The sequence below is a fragment of the Scheffersomyces stipitis genome, chromosome 7, assembly GCF_000209165.1.
Source record: "Scheffersomyces stipitis CBS 6054 chromosome 7, complete sequence".
Classification (NCBI taxonomy): Eukaryota; Fungi; Ascomycota; class Pichiomycetes; order Serinales; family Debaryomycetaceae; genus Scheffersomyces; species Scheffersomyces stipitis.
Window position 1 is genome coordinate 810,508 of NC_009047.1, and position 13,961 is coordinate 824,468.

Sequence of the window (13,961 nt, forward strand, 5' to 3'; positions counted from 1 at the left end):
GTCGGTATTCTTCTATCTCGCTACTCTTCTATCCCGCATTTCTGGTCTCTCTGGCTGTTGCGGCTACCGTCCTGATTTGTTCTCTCTGCTCTCTTTATTCCTTCCGTTCTCTCCCTATTAGTAATTTTATCAGTAATTTTTGTCAGAATTTTTAGCGCCCTTCTCTGCGCATGCGCTCATCTCATCTATTTCATATTCACGGTTTAATTAGCGGCAGCTCCTTATCTACATTCGTAAATTGACAGATTCATCTGTAGCCATACATTGTCAGACATAGCCCTACGTTTGTGAGGTCTTCTTACTCTTTCAATTCCTTCTACACTCAGCTCTTCGTCTCAGTCTCGTATTTTCCTGGCGTCCCTTATCTGCTTGTGCATATATTTTTTTTCCAGAGTTTCAGATCCATACGGGGCCGTCACCGGATTTATTTCTAATCTTAGTAATCCATGATTCACCAATAGTGCCCACCCGTAGACTTCCTCGGACATATGCTTAGATACGATTAGTAGCAAGCAGGTACTGCTGTAGATGAAACATTTACTTGGACAGTGCCTGTCAGTAGCATTGCTGTACTTTTAGTGAAAAAATCTCAAATTTCGCAACTATTTCGCAACTACTTGCAAATGGAAACTTAAACCAATCTCTTTGTTCCTTCAACATTTTATACTCTCAAGACTCTCCAGGAAGTGATAGATACAGTAGATGTATCTTTACAGTGACACCTGCTTCATTCATACATTTAGATACATATCTGACATTAAACATACCAAGTACACACAAAAGCGAGCATCGCCACGGCAGAGCTATAACTCATGCCGACAATGGCACCATTCATCTGGCCTGTCTCTATAAATTGAATAAATAATAACAGCCATGAACGGACATGCGTATTACGAATAAAGATTTCTGCCACCTCTAGTAACTAGAAATGAAGGAAACCAATCCGACTTCTCTCTTCTCTAATCCTTCTTAACAGCGTATTTCTGGGTCCATTCTTGGGCGATTTGTATGGCTTTCTTCTCGTCTTTCTTCCAGTCTTCAGCCACATCGTTAGCCAAAGGGTCGTCTGGATTAGGAGCTCCCAACAATGCCTGGATGGACAACAAGATGGTTCGGATCTGCAACGCTGGCGACCAGTTGTCCTTCAACACATCCAAACAGATACGGCCCAACTTATCGATGTTGGGATGGTAGATCTTTGTCAAAAAACGAACTTTTGGTGCACACATAGGATAGTCGTCTGGCAAATACAACTCAAGCTGGAACACTCCATTAGCGTACGGACTCAGACTGGGGCCATCGATGGTTACCTCAAAGTATCTGAGGTTTTCTTCCAGTGGAGTAGCCGTGATTCCTGGCACAGGGTCAGAGACCAATCTTTCGGTTTCCTTTATGATTCTCTTTGGCAAAGCAGCCATGATGTGATGATAGAATAGGTAGTCTTATAAATGAATATAGTTATGACGACAAGCTCCTAAATCTGATTGAATACCTTTGCAGTATATGATCAGATAGTCAGATAGTTCTAGAAATATAGACTTTATGGATTTGATATTTATGATATATCACTTAAGATGAGGAAAACGATCGAATCAAAAATGAAATTATTAACAATAGGAAGATTCTTGAAAACAACCAGAAGACAATGACGATATACAAAGACTATACGCAATGGAAGGAGTTGTCAATCTACTTTCAGGATATTAGGAAAAGATCCTGATTCTCCAACTTTGAAATCTCCTGTGATTCAGCCTATTGGTAGTGTGCCACCCCGTTGTGGGCTGAGCACGTGATGCGCGCTAGGAAAAACGATTTTTTGTTTTGTACCATTAAAATTTGCCAGACGAAGAAGGTGAAAAATAGAAAATGGAGTGAAAGGACGTTGATTAAATTGATCGCTCTTGCTTCTTTTCACCTTCAAGCACACGTATAGCCAATGTCCAAGGTTCCACCTACGCCGCCGTTCAAACACAGACTCATTGTCGGCACTCTTGCGATAATTGCTGGTGCCTGGGTCATCAAGGACGCTGGAAAGGACTTTGAGTTCATCAAGTTCGAACCTCACTCAACGGAAGAAGTAGAGAGAAGAAAGAGAGAACACGTCAAAACTACGTTCAAAGCCTTGGAAACGAGGACACTAGAGTATACCCCTGAGGCCAAAGAGCGCTTACGGAAGCTCATTGAAGAAAAGGACGATGCAAGCAGTCTGGAGCCAAAGTCGCACAACTAGAACTTCGTCATAGCCTCCAACTAAGAATAAACCAACTGAAACTTGGACCCTTCAGGACAACGACAGTCCCAATTGATCCAGGGAGAGACGATAGATAACACAGGGTCCCTATGGCGATTTGAAATTGGAATCGGGATACCACGCCCCTTTCCTTTCCAGACGTTGTGCGGTCTGCTAACGATTCATAACGATTAATCTGTACATAATTACATAATTAGAGTAGCCTCATATAAAATGAACCACATCAGGAAAAGAACAAAGCAGTCTAACGCCATGCTGACCGCTGCCATGTCCCTTGTAGTCAAGTAATGCCGGATAGGGCCAGCAAAAAGATAACCCAGGCGATCGTTGCGATAACCAGTCTGAAACTCGCATCACCTCAAGACCCTGTAGGGGATGATTTAGCCAACTCTTGGCGGTGCCCCGTTTTATGTGAATCCATTCTAGGCTGCGATTCACTAATGGGGCAGATAGGGGTCCCAAACGGTGGTTAATGGATTGCGTCAAGCATCTGGTGGTTTTGATCTGCTGCTAGCACTTCCAGAACAATGGCTCACCTCATCGCCCAACATCTGTTAATTAGATGGAAATTGTTGAATGGAAATTGTTGAATGAAAATTTGATTAGATTTGAAATTCCTATGCCATAGTTACCAGATCTGCGAACAGCTTACAGATTCGACAGAAGTGCCAAAATTTATGAACAAAAGTGTCAATTGTTGAAGTGACGTCAAGATCACCCCTGTTCTCTCATTGTCACCACCATTACCAAAAAGTTTCCAAGGTTACTGTCCTCCGCCAGACAGATACGCGGCAGTCCAGTTGTCCAGTCCACTGTTCACAAAATCAAACCAGATCAGAACAATAACGCGGACGGCGCCTTTATTTTGGCTCTGTGCATAGGCTCATGAAACTAATCCTCTTTGTGTAGTGAAAATTCAGCCGACTGTTCACAACAGCAATCCAATTAGGAAAGTCAGGCCTAATTAGGACCATTCATGCATGCAGCTCATATGCTTTACATGAACAAAGAGATTTTGTCTTCAACACAGCGGTTCCCCTTTAACAACTTTTAATAATAAGGTACCACGACGACGCCGATGGCCTGGCCCCCTCGCCAAACCTGACCTCCTGTTGGCCAATTGGGTGCCCGAAGCCCCCAGCTGCTTTTGCCCACGCCATCGAACGAATTTTGACGAAAAAGGTGACTTATGCGAAGAGCATGCCTCGAAACCAGGGCTGATCTAATTAGTTCGTATCGCAGAACCCTTGCGACCCTGTGCCCATTTCAATCTCATCCCTTGAAGTCAACTTACGATATTATCCAGGGATTCTCAGTGGGATCTCACCCACACTTGAAATTTCAGCTGCGGTGAGAAAGCACTCACTTCAAAGAAAGTATGACAATAGTCGACATGATGTACCTCGCATGAATTAAAGCTTCTGTAATGTAGGCAACAAATTGCTACTACTACCGTGCGGTGCGTCTACGACCACTTCTCTCTCGTCCACGGAAAAGTGCTACGGAGACGGATCCGGGCTTCCAGTAGAAAATACAACTGATGATGGGATAATACGCCTAAACCACAACTTGTGTCGTGTGGTAAGCCTCGGACGGAGGAGAATTTCAGAAGCTCTCAGAGGTACCGAAATTTTATTTCCATAGACGAGGACTTGGAGTCATAGATCTCATTTGTGTACGAATTGGTTGCGGTTAAAGATGTACCAGATGTCAAGTGCAGATGCCGCAATCGACGTAAAAGCCGTGATAATAAAGTATTTTCACCGCTAAACATGCTGCAGTGAGTTGAATTGAAATTCTCATCCAGGAGATCCAAAATATCCCTGAAAATAATGTATGGCCATGTACCAACAGCGATAATATTGCGGTTTGCATTAGTCGACGGATATATATTTTTCAGTTATAGTGGAATATACCGAACTGGCTCTATCTGATGAAAATCTACGGCATTTATTCCGATACACTCTTAGATTCGTTTTGTTGCCAATCTTCTAGAAAATAGCTTCTACGACATGACTTCTGTAGGCTCAGTGTAGTTAGACCGACTTCTCTGGAGCGTTGGCTAAACCAGAAGTGAGTCGTTAAAAACCAGAACAGACATCCTCAAATTTTTGTTTACTTTCTCCTCTTTTGAGTGCGAATCAAACTTTTGTCTGCTCAATAGCCGTTTGTCTTTCGCCTACACAATGCATAACTGTCTGTCTGGTATTTGAACGTGATTTCTCTGGCAATCACATTAACAATGCAAACATGCCCTTCGACAAAGGCAGACTTATTGTCTTCCCGAGAGAGAGGAGTACAAACAGAAAATATGTATACCCCACTTTTTTCAAACGGTGTATGTGCACTACCTGAAAAATGCTCCAAATTTTGTGTACTCAGAATTTAACAATGGACGCTTTTGACGACGAGTAGGTACAATTTTTCCGCCATCCACCACAGGGCCAATATTGCACTTTTGATGACTGTCGGAAATGGCTGCTATTGAAATTGGATATACCGTAGATGCCTGCCCTGGTTGTTGGGTTGGTGACCTGAATAGTTAAGGGTGAAACGGTCATCATAATTGGCAGGGCCCGTTTCAGGTGAGGTGCAGAGACACGTCAACCTAATTAGTCCAATTTGCACTAAAGAGGAATTACTGATACATGCAATCCGACACCCGAAAGCCTAAATAGACTTCTGTATGCAAATAATATAATATTATGGTGGAGAGGAGTGCCCATCTGAGCAAAAGCTATTTCGTAAATCTACTACAATACGGTGAGGGGCTCCTTTCAAAAAGCATGAGATTACCAACTTGTAGGTGCAACTGAAATATTATGAACATGATTTTGCACTAAACTGGGGTAGCTAGCGAACTTCTGAGTCAATCCATCCTAACGGATGGCTCCGGCTCCATATGGAACCAACTTGCCCCGGAGTCTGGATGAAAGGAGCGAACGGCTCTCTTTTTGTAGAAGCCATTAAGGTTTACTATCTACAGATTCGTATAGAACAATGAAGGGAGACGCGTCTTCCTTTCAGTTCTGTTTCAATGGCTTGAAACTGATGGAACCTCAGAGCCCGTCGCTACTACAGAAGCTCTATGGAACAGAGGATTTGCTAACGGCCAAAGTACGTCGCCAGACCTTCTTGGTGAAATTCACGATTTACACAGAAATTCGTATGGAAGCCATGGAATACAGGGGCTGTTGACGTCTCCCCCGCATTTTTTGTGAACTTTTCTATTTTTGTGCGCCAAAAAAATAATTCTTTTTTTATATACAGGAGATGGACTACTATTCGATCCCTTGCAAAAGACTTGAAATGACCTTCAGTAGTCACTGTCCAATGGCTGTTTGGCCAATGCAGCAACAATGGCGATCAGAGCAGACTGTTGAAATTCCAGAAAATGTGGGGAAATCTATAAGGCTCAATTCGGAAAGCTAATTAGGATAACGACTCGCTCCAGAACGCCGGTTGACGAAAGCCAATCCCTTACAAGTAAGTGGGGACTTCACTTTGCATTTATGAGGGGCCAACTCCGAAACCTACCGCCAGAGCTTCGATATTATTTGTCCCACATTTCGCAGAGAAGCGAAATAAGCTTTGCGTCCATGTGATATACTTCTATAGATCTGTAGATCCTCGGCTGCAGTGGATGGCCATGGCTGAGAGCAGCCAGACCAGAGCAATGAGCTCTCTGATAACGTCAAAATCGAAAGAACATCTCATTGTATCTGGAACTGTAGAAGAGCGTCTGCCCAGTAGTCAAGCCAGGGTGAGGCTTCTGGAACAATTAATTAACTCAATTAGGACTAATGATGTAATACGGCCACCTCGTTTTCCAACAAGATCAGAAACAATTAGGCTATCATCAGCATACTGATCCTACCTAATTGGGCCCCCTTCTCCTAACGATCGGACTCTTTGGAAAGTGAGGAGAACTTTAGACCATGTAGACGCATGGTAAATCGTTTTCACGTGGATAAAATCCCAAGATGTACAACTGGAACTAATTAGGCAACGCTATCAAATGCATAAATTAGTGACTGCTGTGGCAACAATTAATTTGCTTCCCTAGATAGGAAAAGTGGGGTTCTCCCATCTGTGATCTGACGCCTATGATTTCTACAATTTGCCTATATAGTCATGATTCATGCAAGAAATACTACCAGGTCGGGAAACAATTTTAAATGTGGGTTGCGAGCCCCGAGACACTCCTAATTAGGCCTAGTCTGTGCAGGCCATGCAACCACATACACACATTTTTTGACAAAGACGTCTTTGATGTAAAACAAGGTTTTCGGCGCGAACCCTTTGCAAACGACTGATCCACCACAAATTTTTCAGCTATCACCGTTCTTAGCGTCCGTAGCCGTAATAATATCCTCTTGCTCCCATATTCGCATTTCAACTTGTCTCATCCCTTGCCGACTTTGTGGGTTTTCGACCTGAATCGCCTCAACAGATAACTCCGCTGTTGTCGTTTAGGACGGGCATCCAAACTTGGAGCCATTCGTCTGCTCGAAACGTTCCGCTATGTTGCGTCAAAGACCACTTTACGCGCATTGTAGTCCAAGAGAATGAGAAATGCAACAGTGGACGAACATTATCCATTGAAACGCGTAGAACTACACCAACCGTCGATCTCCAGGGCAGGAATTGAGCTGGTGGCGCCGAGTCGTGGCGGTATACTGGAGCACCCAACACTGTGAAACTCCGTTGTCAGATTTCACAATTCCGATAGTTAATTAGCTACATGGATCTCCTGTTGTAAATTATCTACATCAGTTATTCTTCTTAAATGTCACGCATAAAAAATAATCGAAAGCACAGATGCCTCATGCGCGCCTCAACACTGATTGTTTCACTCACAGACTGCATCAAAATTCTAATTAATATTTCCGATATTTTCTATGCGCACTCTTTTTATTTACTAATTTCTTAACTGAGGGCCCTATTTCATTTGCAACTAATTGTTTTTCTTTTAGCAGCGGCCTCTCGTCCATGGTTAATTGTTGTCAGTCCCACAGGCTGACAATGCATTAGACTTGTGGTTTATAGTTGCAGCGGTATTTTTAATTTGATATTTCCTATTTGAATATTAATTACCTACATAGTCGTTATACATTATGCACGGTTAATTGCCTATTATGCCGATGATTTGTACCTATACCCCTCCAGTTTTTTTTGCAATATATGGATATTGTTAACTTTTCACTACTGGCACCACCAATTCCATTTGCCTCCGAACGGGGGATCCCAAAATTTATATAATGTCTTTGATTTTCCCTGTTTTTTCCAACTTAAGTCAAAGTTCAGATTTTGCAGAACAAGAGTCCAGTTTATACCCATTAAAGGAAAAGATCTTACCAACCCCAGGATACCCAAGAATCTTCTTCTTTAATACAATGGAACATAAACCGTATGTCATATCACCCTTGCATAACACTATCATTGCACCGTCTATATACTAACATTACTCAGACACAACATGGTCTTACCACCAGCTAATGGTAAGAAATTGTGGAGGGTGAAGAGAACTGTCTCTGGAAGCCATGGCTCTCACACCTCTACTAACGACGCTAATGATACCCAAACCGACTCCTCGCTTGAGTGCTTGAACAACTCGTTGAAGATTGCTGCAGCAGCCGGCAAGTTCTCAATGAGAAGACCTCCTTTGAGAAGACCCAAGAACAAGCCAGGAAAGCCCAAGGACTTTGTCTTTGTGGACTTGTCACCAGTGAAGACCGAGGACTCGGAAGCTTCTAGTGGAGAATACTCTACTACCAGTTCTCCAACCTTAGTGAATACCCAATTACCATCTCCTACATTGTCTATTAACGACGCCAACATTAAACTCGACTACACCACAAACAATGATACCATAAACTCTACTGTTTCCAAAGCTGGCTTGGAAATGGCTCCATTGAACGAGTCATTCAACAACTCCATAAGCTCAGAAGACGATTCCTTATTCTCCAGCTTCAACAACAGTGAAATTTTGGAATCAGCTCTTTCGGCATATATGCAGGTTCAGCCACAGGTCTCAATGGTTCCTCGTTCGGCCCCAGTGGATTCGTACGGATTGGGAATCATGAACATGGGAAGCATGAACTGGGACCAGCCTCAGGTGATGAAGCAGCAGCAAACTGTACAAATGTCGCCACAACAGCAGGCTAACCAGAAGACCTTGACTGAACAATTATTTGGTTACCAACAGGCTATGTTGCAGCAGTATCAGCAGATCCAGTTGTTACAACAGCAATTGCAACAACAGCAAGAGATGCAAAAGAACATAATATCACCACAATCTTCTCCTGAGGAGCCTGTGGAAATCGAAACTAAAATTGCCAACTCCAACAAGAGATCCAAGTCTACTGGAGATGTTGGTTCTTCTGCTAAGAGAAGAGCTAGCGGACAATTTCAGTTCAAGACTTATACAGGACCTAACAAATCCAAGCAGCAAATAAGACACAGACACACAGTTTCAGAGCCAATTAAGAAGAACAGTGCTAGCAAGAAGGAGGTCGAGAATGCTGCTGCAGTCAGCATTCCAACCACACCAAAGCAAGAACAAACTCAATCACAACAATCGTCTATCAAGTCCACAGTTGGCTTGGAAGACTTCATGATGCTTAACGAACAAATCTCCATCGAATTGCCATACGAAGAGTTGTCTACTGATGACGCTCTTTCTATGAAGTCTGGAAAGTACGATACTTATTCTCCAGTATCTGACTACTCTGATGAAGACGACTATTTCGCTAAGTCTAAGGGTTTGGATCCAAACTTACTTTCTAACTGCGGCATTGACCAATACTTAATTCCAAGAGCTGATGACTTTGTCTTCTCTGGATTTGCAATGTAAATTGCTACGGTGATGTATACTATTTATTAACTTCTTTCGGTTACCCTTTCATTATTTCGGTTGTACACTAGTCCCTATGATACCCATTCCCACTACAATCACGCCTACTTTCGCCAGTCATGTTGGTTGTTCACTTGAACATATTTCGAACCACATTGCTATTAACTTATTCCCCAATATTTAAAATTTCGGTATTCTACCTTTTCAAGCTTTCGGTATTCCACCTTTTCAAACTTTCGGTATTCCATCCTTATTTTCGGTACCCATTTCGGTCAGCTACATTACACTTATTTCGGTTCATCAAACTTCTTTCGATTTCAACATTTCGCATCACCTAGATATCAAATACTTTCGGTTAAAATCTTCTTTTCGGTTCAACTTCTTTTACTACTTCAATTTCGGTTTCACAAATTTCATTATTTCGATTACACATGGATTTTCCCCTTCTTCATCAACTTCACTATCATATTCTTCATACTTGATAGTTCTCCTTTCGCAATCATAATCGTCCTCGGTTATTCTAATTTTCGGTATTTTACCCCATATTTTTTGGACACTTTATTAACGGAATTTTCGCACTACCACATTTGATATCTGACATTATTTTTCGGTCATCACGTTTATTATTTTCCCGTTTTGGGTTTCGGTTCTCAATATTTTTAATCTTTCGGTTCAATTATACTTTTTCAAAAACACCTTTGGAAGCACACATTTTGATTTCTTAACTATTTAAACCTTTGGCTACTTTCGACATTTACAGCCAAAACTTCCAATTAGTATTGGATATAATTAACAGTATGGGAATACTTTAGACATTTACAATAAGACACAATTTACCTAAGACTTCGCATATTGCACATTGTAGAAAATAACTTTGCAACTCCTCAATTATCTCCTGAACTTACTGACAGTACTTCGGTGAACTGCATCTTCATGATAAATTGATTAATTTTCATGTCGGGGTAAAAATCAGCAACCCCACATTTCCTATACTGTCTTTCTATATACAGTTCTTTGTTGCAACCATCCAGATGCATATGATCTCATTACCCCATGAAGAAGACGGAGCCTAAAAAAGCAAATGTGTTCCGGCAAAGAGGAAAGTAGGACAATTTGGGAAACAGAGGTTTGTTTGGGCAATAAACTTACGGTATCTCCATATTTGGTTAAATTCCAGGAGACTGAGGTGCAAATGCTAAAATTGAAATTCCTGTGGTAATGCTGTACCTAATGGGTAATTTTCACTTTCTGGGGCAAATTGCCGAGCTAGAATCCCTATCGAGAATGTACGTGCAATAATACCTTGGATATAGGTATGTTTAACCTTATAGAGATGCCTATTTTGGTAGTCTATTGTATCTCCATTGAGATGAAAGTGCAAGTTTAAGATATTCAGCCCTTGAAGTCACATTTATTATTTTGAGAGAATAAGATTTTGATAATCTCAAACACTGCTCAAATACCTTGGGCTTGACTGAACTAGTATTGTTTCCTTTTGAAATATGTTGGATCGTCGAATTCCAAGACGGAAATGAACCTCATTCGCAAAATAAGCATTAGGGTCTGGAAACAAAGTGAGCCAAATTAACTCCAAGGTAAATCCATGACGCTCAAAGGATAATCACAGTCCTGTAGACACAACCAGGTGAATACCAATAGACCACGTCAATTCCAGTTCTAGAGATCTTCTGGTACATACTTGGCATTCAGGAAATTCTTTTGTTGAGATTTAGTACTTCACAGTCAATTTACAAGAAAACTTTCGGGGGTATTCAATGATACTTTTAACCACAAGATCATACTATTGTACAAGGACCTTAAAAGGATATAGTTTGGGAACCTTTTAGTAATCTAGATATGTACTAGATATGTTCTAGATATGTACTTCATCAACTTTCTTCTCATAAAATTGCAGAACATGTGGATTTGGAAACTTTGAAGTTAGGGGATTGATAGGCTATTTTTGATCTACATGATTTAATATGACGATAAATTTTGAAATAACTTATTTTGCTAGCTCTACTTCCAATATTTTCTTCTTGTGAAGGATGATATCACGAAGAGATCCTGATTTATTGATTTGGGGTCTGACGTTTTCAGCTTCACCGTCTCCGCCGGAAGTTGCAGAATCTTGAATTGTTTCTTGAGATTCATCTGATTTTCTGTGATATTTTTCATCTTCAGATGCAGACTCAGATACTTCAATTGTCCCAATGTATTCAATAGGATCGTAGGGTCTGATATGGGGACGAAAATCAATACTCTTTCTGGGACAAATATAATTATCCTGGTCTTCTGTCAACATACATTGTTTTCTGTCTTCTAATGTGAAACTAGTAACCTTACAGTAGTTTGTCGACTCTTCACAATCTTCAGAAGTATTCGGAGTTGCAAATGGAGAACTTCTAAATTCGAATTTATTGTATAATTGGTCAATTTCAGGCATATCCCGAATCTTTTCACTTACATGGTGCCACCATTCTGTGTCAAGACTTCTTTCCATTGGCCATTGCTGCTCAGGGTCATAGGCATCTCTAGCCGAAAACCCGAACTCCCAGACAGGCTCAGCACCTCCATTTACAAATGTCTCGTTCAATTTTGTGAAGTATGTAAATGAATTTACAATGTTGAATGAATTTTCGTCAACAGAGTAATATTTCCAGGCAGGATTCACTCCCGAAAATGGGCTTATGGAAGGAGCAGTAATTGCAAAATTAATTGCATTTTCCAACTTCTTTTCATCACAGCCATCCCCAGCGTAGAGTAGCTCGAACAGTTCCTTTTGACTATGTCCAAAGAAGATTGCCGCAATTACTTTTGGAGAGAACCGGTGCACTATTTCAGTAAAGATTTTTGAAGGTATAGGCAATGACTGTTGGCTGGTTGGCAAATGTGCAATAATCCATACTCTTTGTTCATTGAGTTCACTGTCAAGTAATTCATTTATTAAAAATTCCCAAATTCCTGATTTGTCAAAGGCAAGCACATCCCAAAAGGAATATAAATTCTTTTGGTTCCATACATTGGAGTTCAAGGAAATAATCTTTAAGCCTCTGTCAGTTACTAACGAATAACCGAAATGGTTATATCTGACTTCTTTAGCAGATTCCAAATCCAACCAACCGAGTTCTTGCCATAAATCAGCAAGAAAGTCAAAATTGCATTGGTATAAATATGATTCTGTTAATTCATTCTGAGGCAATTGATTCATAGGAAACCCATCTCGAACACCGATGGCCGGAAAAACAGGAACCTGTGGAAGGTACAGTTGAATATTACGGTAGACAAACTCCTGAGCTTCCAAAACACTTTCTTTGTCTACGAAGATTCTATCAGAGTGACCAACTACTCCTCCAGTAAATAAAGCGAACTCGAAGTTCAAGTGATTTTGATGAAAATCTCTGATCACTCCCAAGGAATTGTTGAACAACAACGGAGGTGTCTCGCAATTATAACTGCCAAATTCATGAGCTGGTAACCAAGCAGGCTCCTTTGGACTGTACTGGTCAATATACTGACCTTTTTCAAAATGACCTTTTGAGTAACTACTGGAATAAAATGATAACCCAACCGCCGGGTCATGAATTAGACTGTAGTCATATTCTGGAGGAGTTGGAACTAAATTTCTGCTCATAGGCGAGCAACATACGGTTTGCGAACAGTTGGCTTCTGATAAGAGTTTATAATCTAGTTGGATGTTGACATCACTAATGTGCAACACGTTAAAGGTATTGCCGCTATTTTCAGGAGCTTCGTACAACTTCGGTTTCGGTGGCCAGAGTTTCTCCAAGTCCAAGGTTGGTGATTCAGGAAGAACATGACATTGAGAATCATGAAAATAGCAGAAATAATCTCCATCGATACCTTCTGGGTTCATGAGCAGCAAAACTTTTGTGAAATCTGTCCCAGTAGATGAATATTCTTCAGTATGAAATCCATAATTCATGTGGCATTCTGTTTCGTCAAACCCAGACTCAAGACACCAAATCGAGAAAATTTGTGGAACCAAATCTGGACGAGTTAAGGCTAGAAATTTTCCAATTTGTAGACGAGTTTTACATCTAGCACATTCGTCAATATCGTTAACGGCGTCAACACTATGAAACTCATTTACCGCTCTCTTAATTAGTTCCTCATCGCTCATCAAATGATTCATATTCGACCAGTCTGGTTGTATATTACTGGACTTGAAATTTTTGGCTGGATATCCTGCAATTTGTTCTAACAAAAATGCAGTAAGTACTACTGAAGCGCTGGAAATGTAATTGATCTTCATTATAACTACGAGGGAGTGTTCTATCTTGATTTTGTTAGTCAATGAAGAATTGCTGGTGTACAATCAAATTTGCACCCATAAGCGCTATGCTCTCTTATAGGTGCTCAATGTCGCAAGCATATTTTAGCGACATATTTTTGGACAAATATCAGCATTTCATGGATGGGTAAATCCTTAGATTCATCTACAACAGCAAGAATTTAGTAGTACAAATATGTATAAATATAGACAAATAGAGAAATCCCAGCAAAGTGACTATGTTGAACAAAGATGAAAATAAATAAGCCACACAGTAATCAATGAACAGAACTTTTTGGAGTTTAGATAGAGTCAAATGGTCTATGGCCAATCTCTTTTATAGCACCACAAAATGGTACGGGAACGGTTGATTGCAATGAAAATGAAGAAGAACGTAGATATACACAGAGAATTAATACAGACCTAGAGTCAAGACGTTTGTCCATGTGGGGGTGATAGACGTCAATATGCAACAGAAAGAGCCAAGGTGGGCAAGAATAAAAAGTAGTGTATGCCCTTCATACACTAGATTTAACACGACAGTAGTAAGTAGATATGAC

General features: G+C 40.8%; 4 protein-coding genes across 4 annotated transcripts; 2 read left to right on the forward strand and 2 right to left on the reverse strand. All coding sequences in view use genetic code 12, as the record gives it.

The window, feature by feature from the left end:
* Window positions 1-721: 721 nt before the first annotated feature.
* PICST_68363 (predicted protein) lies at window positions 722-1,684 on the reverse strand. Its single transcript, XM_001386312.1, has one exon. It carries the CDS (start codon window positions 1,416-1,418, stop codon window positions 960-962), a length of 459 nt encoding a protein of 152 aa, XP_001386349.2. The 5' UTR covers window positions 1,419-1,684; the 3' UTR covers window positions 722-959.
* A 252-nt stretch (window positions 1,685-1,936) lies between these two features.
* On the forward strand, window positions 1,937-2,230 carry PICST_49538 (predicted protein; the record flags this gene model as incomplete). The annotated part of the gene is made up of 1 exon (XM_001386131.1): window positions 1,937-2,230. The coding sequence occupies one exon, from the start codon at window positions 1,937-1,939 to the stop codon at window positions 2,228-2,230; it is 294 nt and encodes a 97-aa protein (XP_001386168.2).
* A 5,282-nt stretch (window positions 2,231-7,512) lies between these two features.
* Window positions 7,513-9,107, forward strand: PICST_68364 (predicted protein; the record flags this gene model as incomplete). The annotated part of the gene is made up of 2 exons (XM_001386132.1): window positions 7,513-7,661; window positions 7,724-9,107. 2 exons carry the CDS (start codon window positions 7,513-7,515, stop codon window positions 9,105-9,107), a joined length of 1,533 nt encoding a protein of 510 aa, XP_001386169.1.
* Window positions 9,108-11,319: 2,212 nt separating this feature from the next.
* PICST_63283 (predicted protein) lies at window positions 11,320-13,251 on the reverse strand (the record flags this gene model as incomplete). Its single annotated transcript, XM_001386313.1, has 1 exon — window positions 11,320-13,251. A coding segment is annotated over one exon (1,932 nt), but the record flags the coding sequence as incomplete, so codon positions are not given.
* Between the last annotated feature and the right edge of the window lie 710 nt (window positions 13,252-13,961).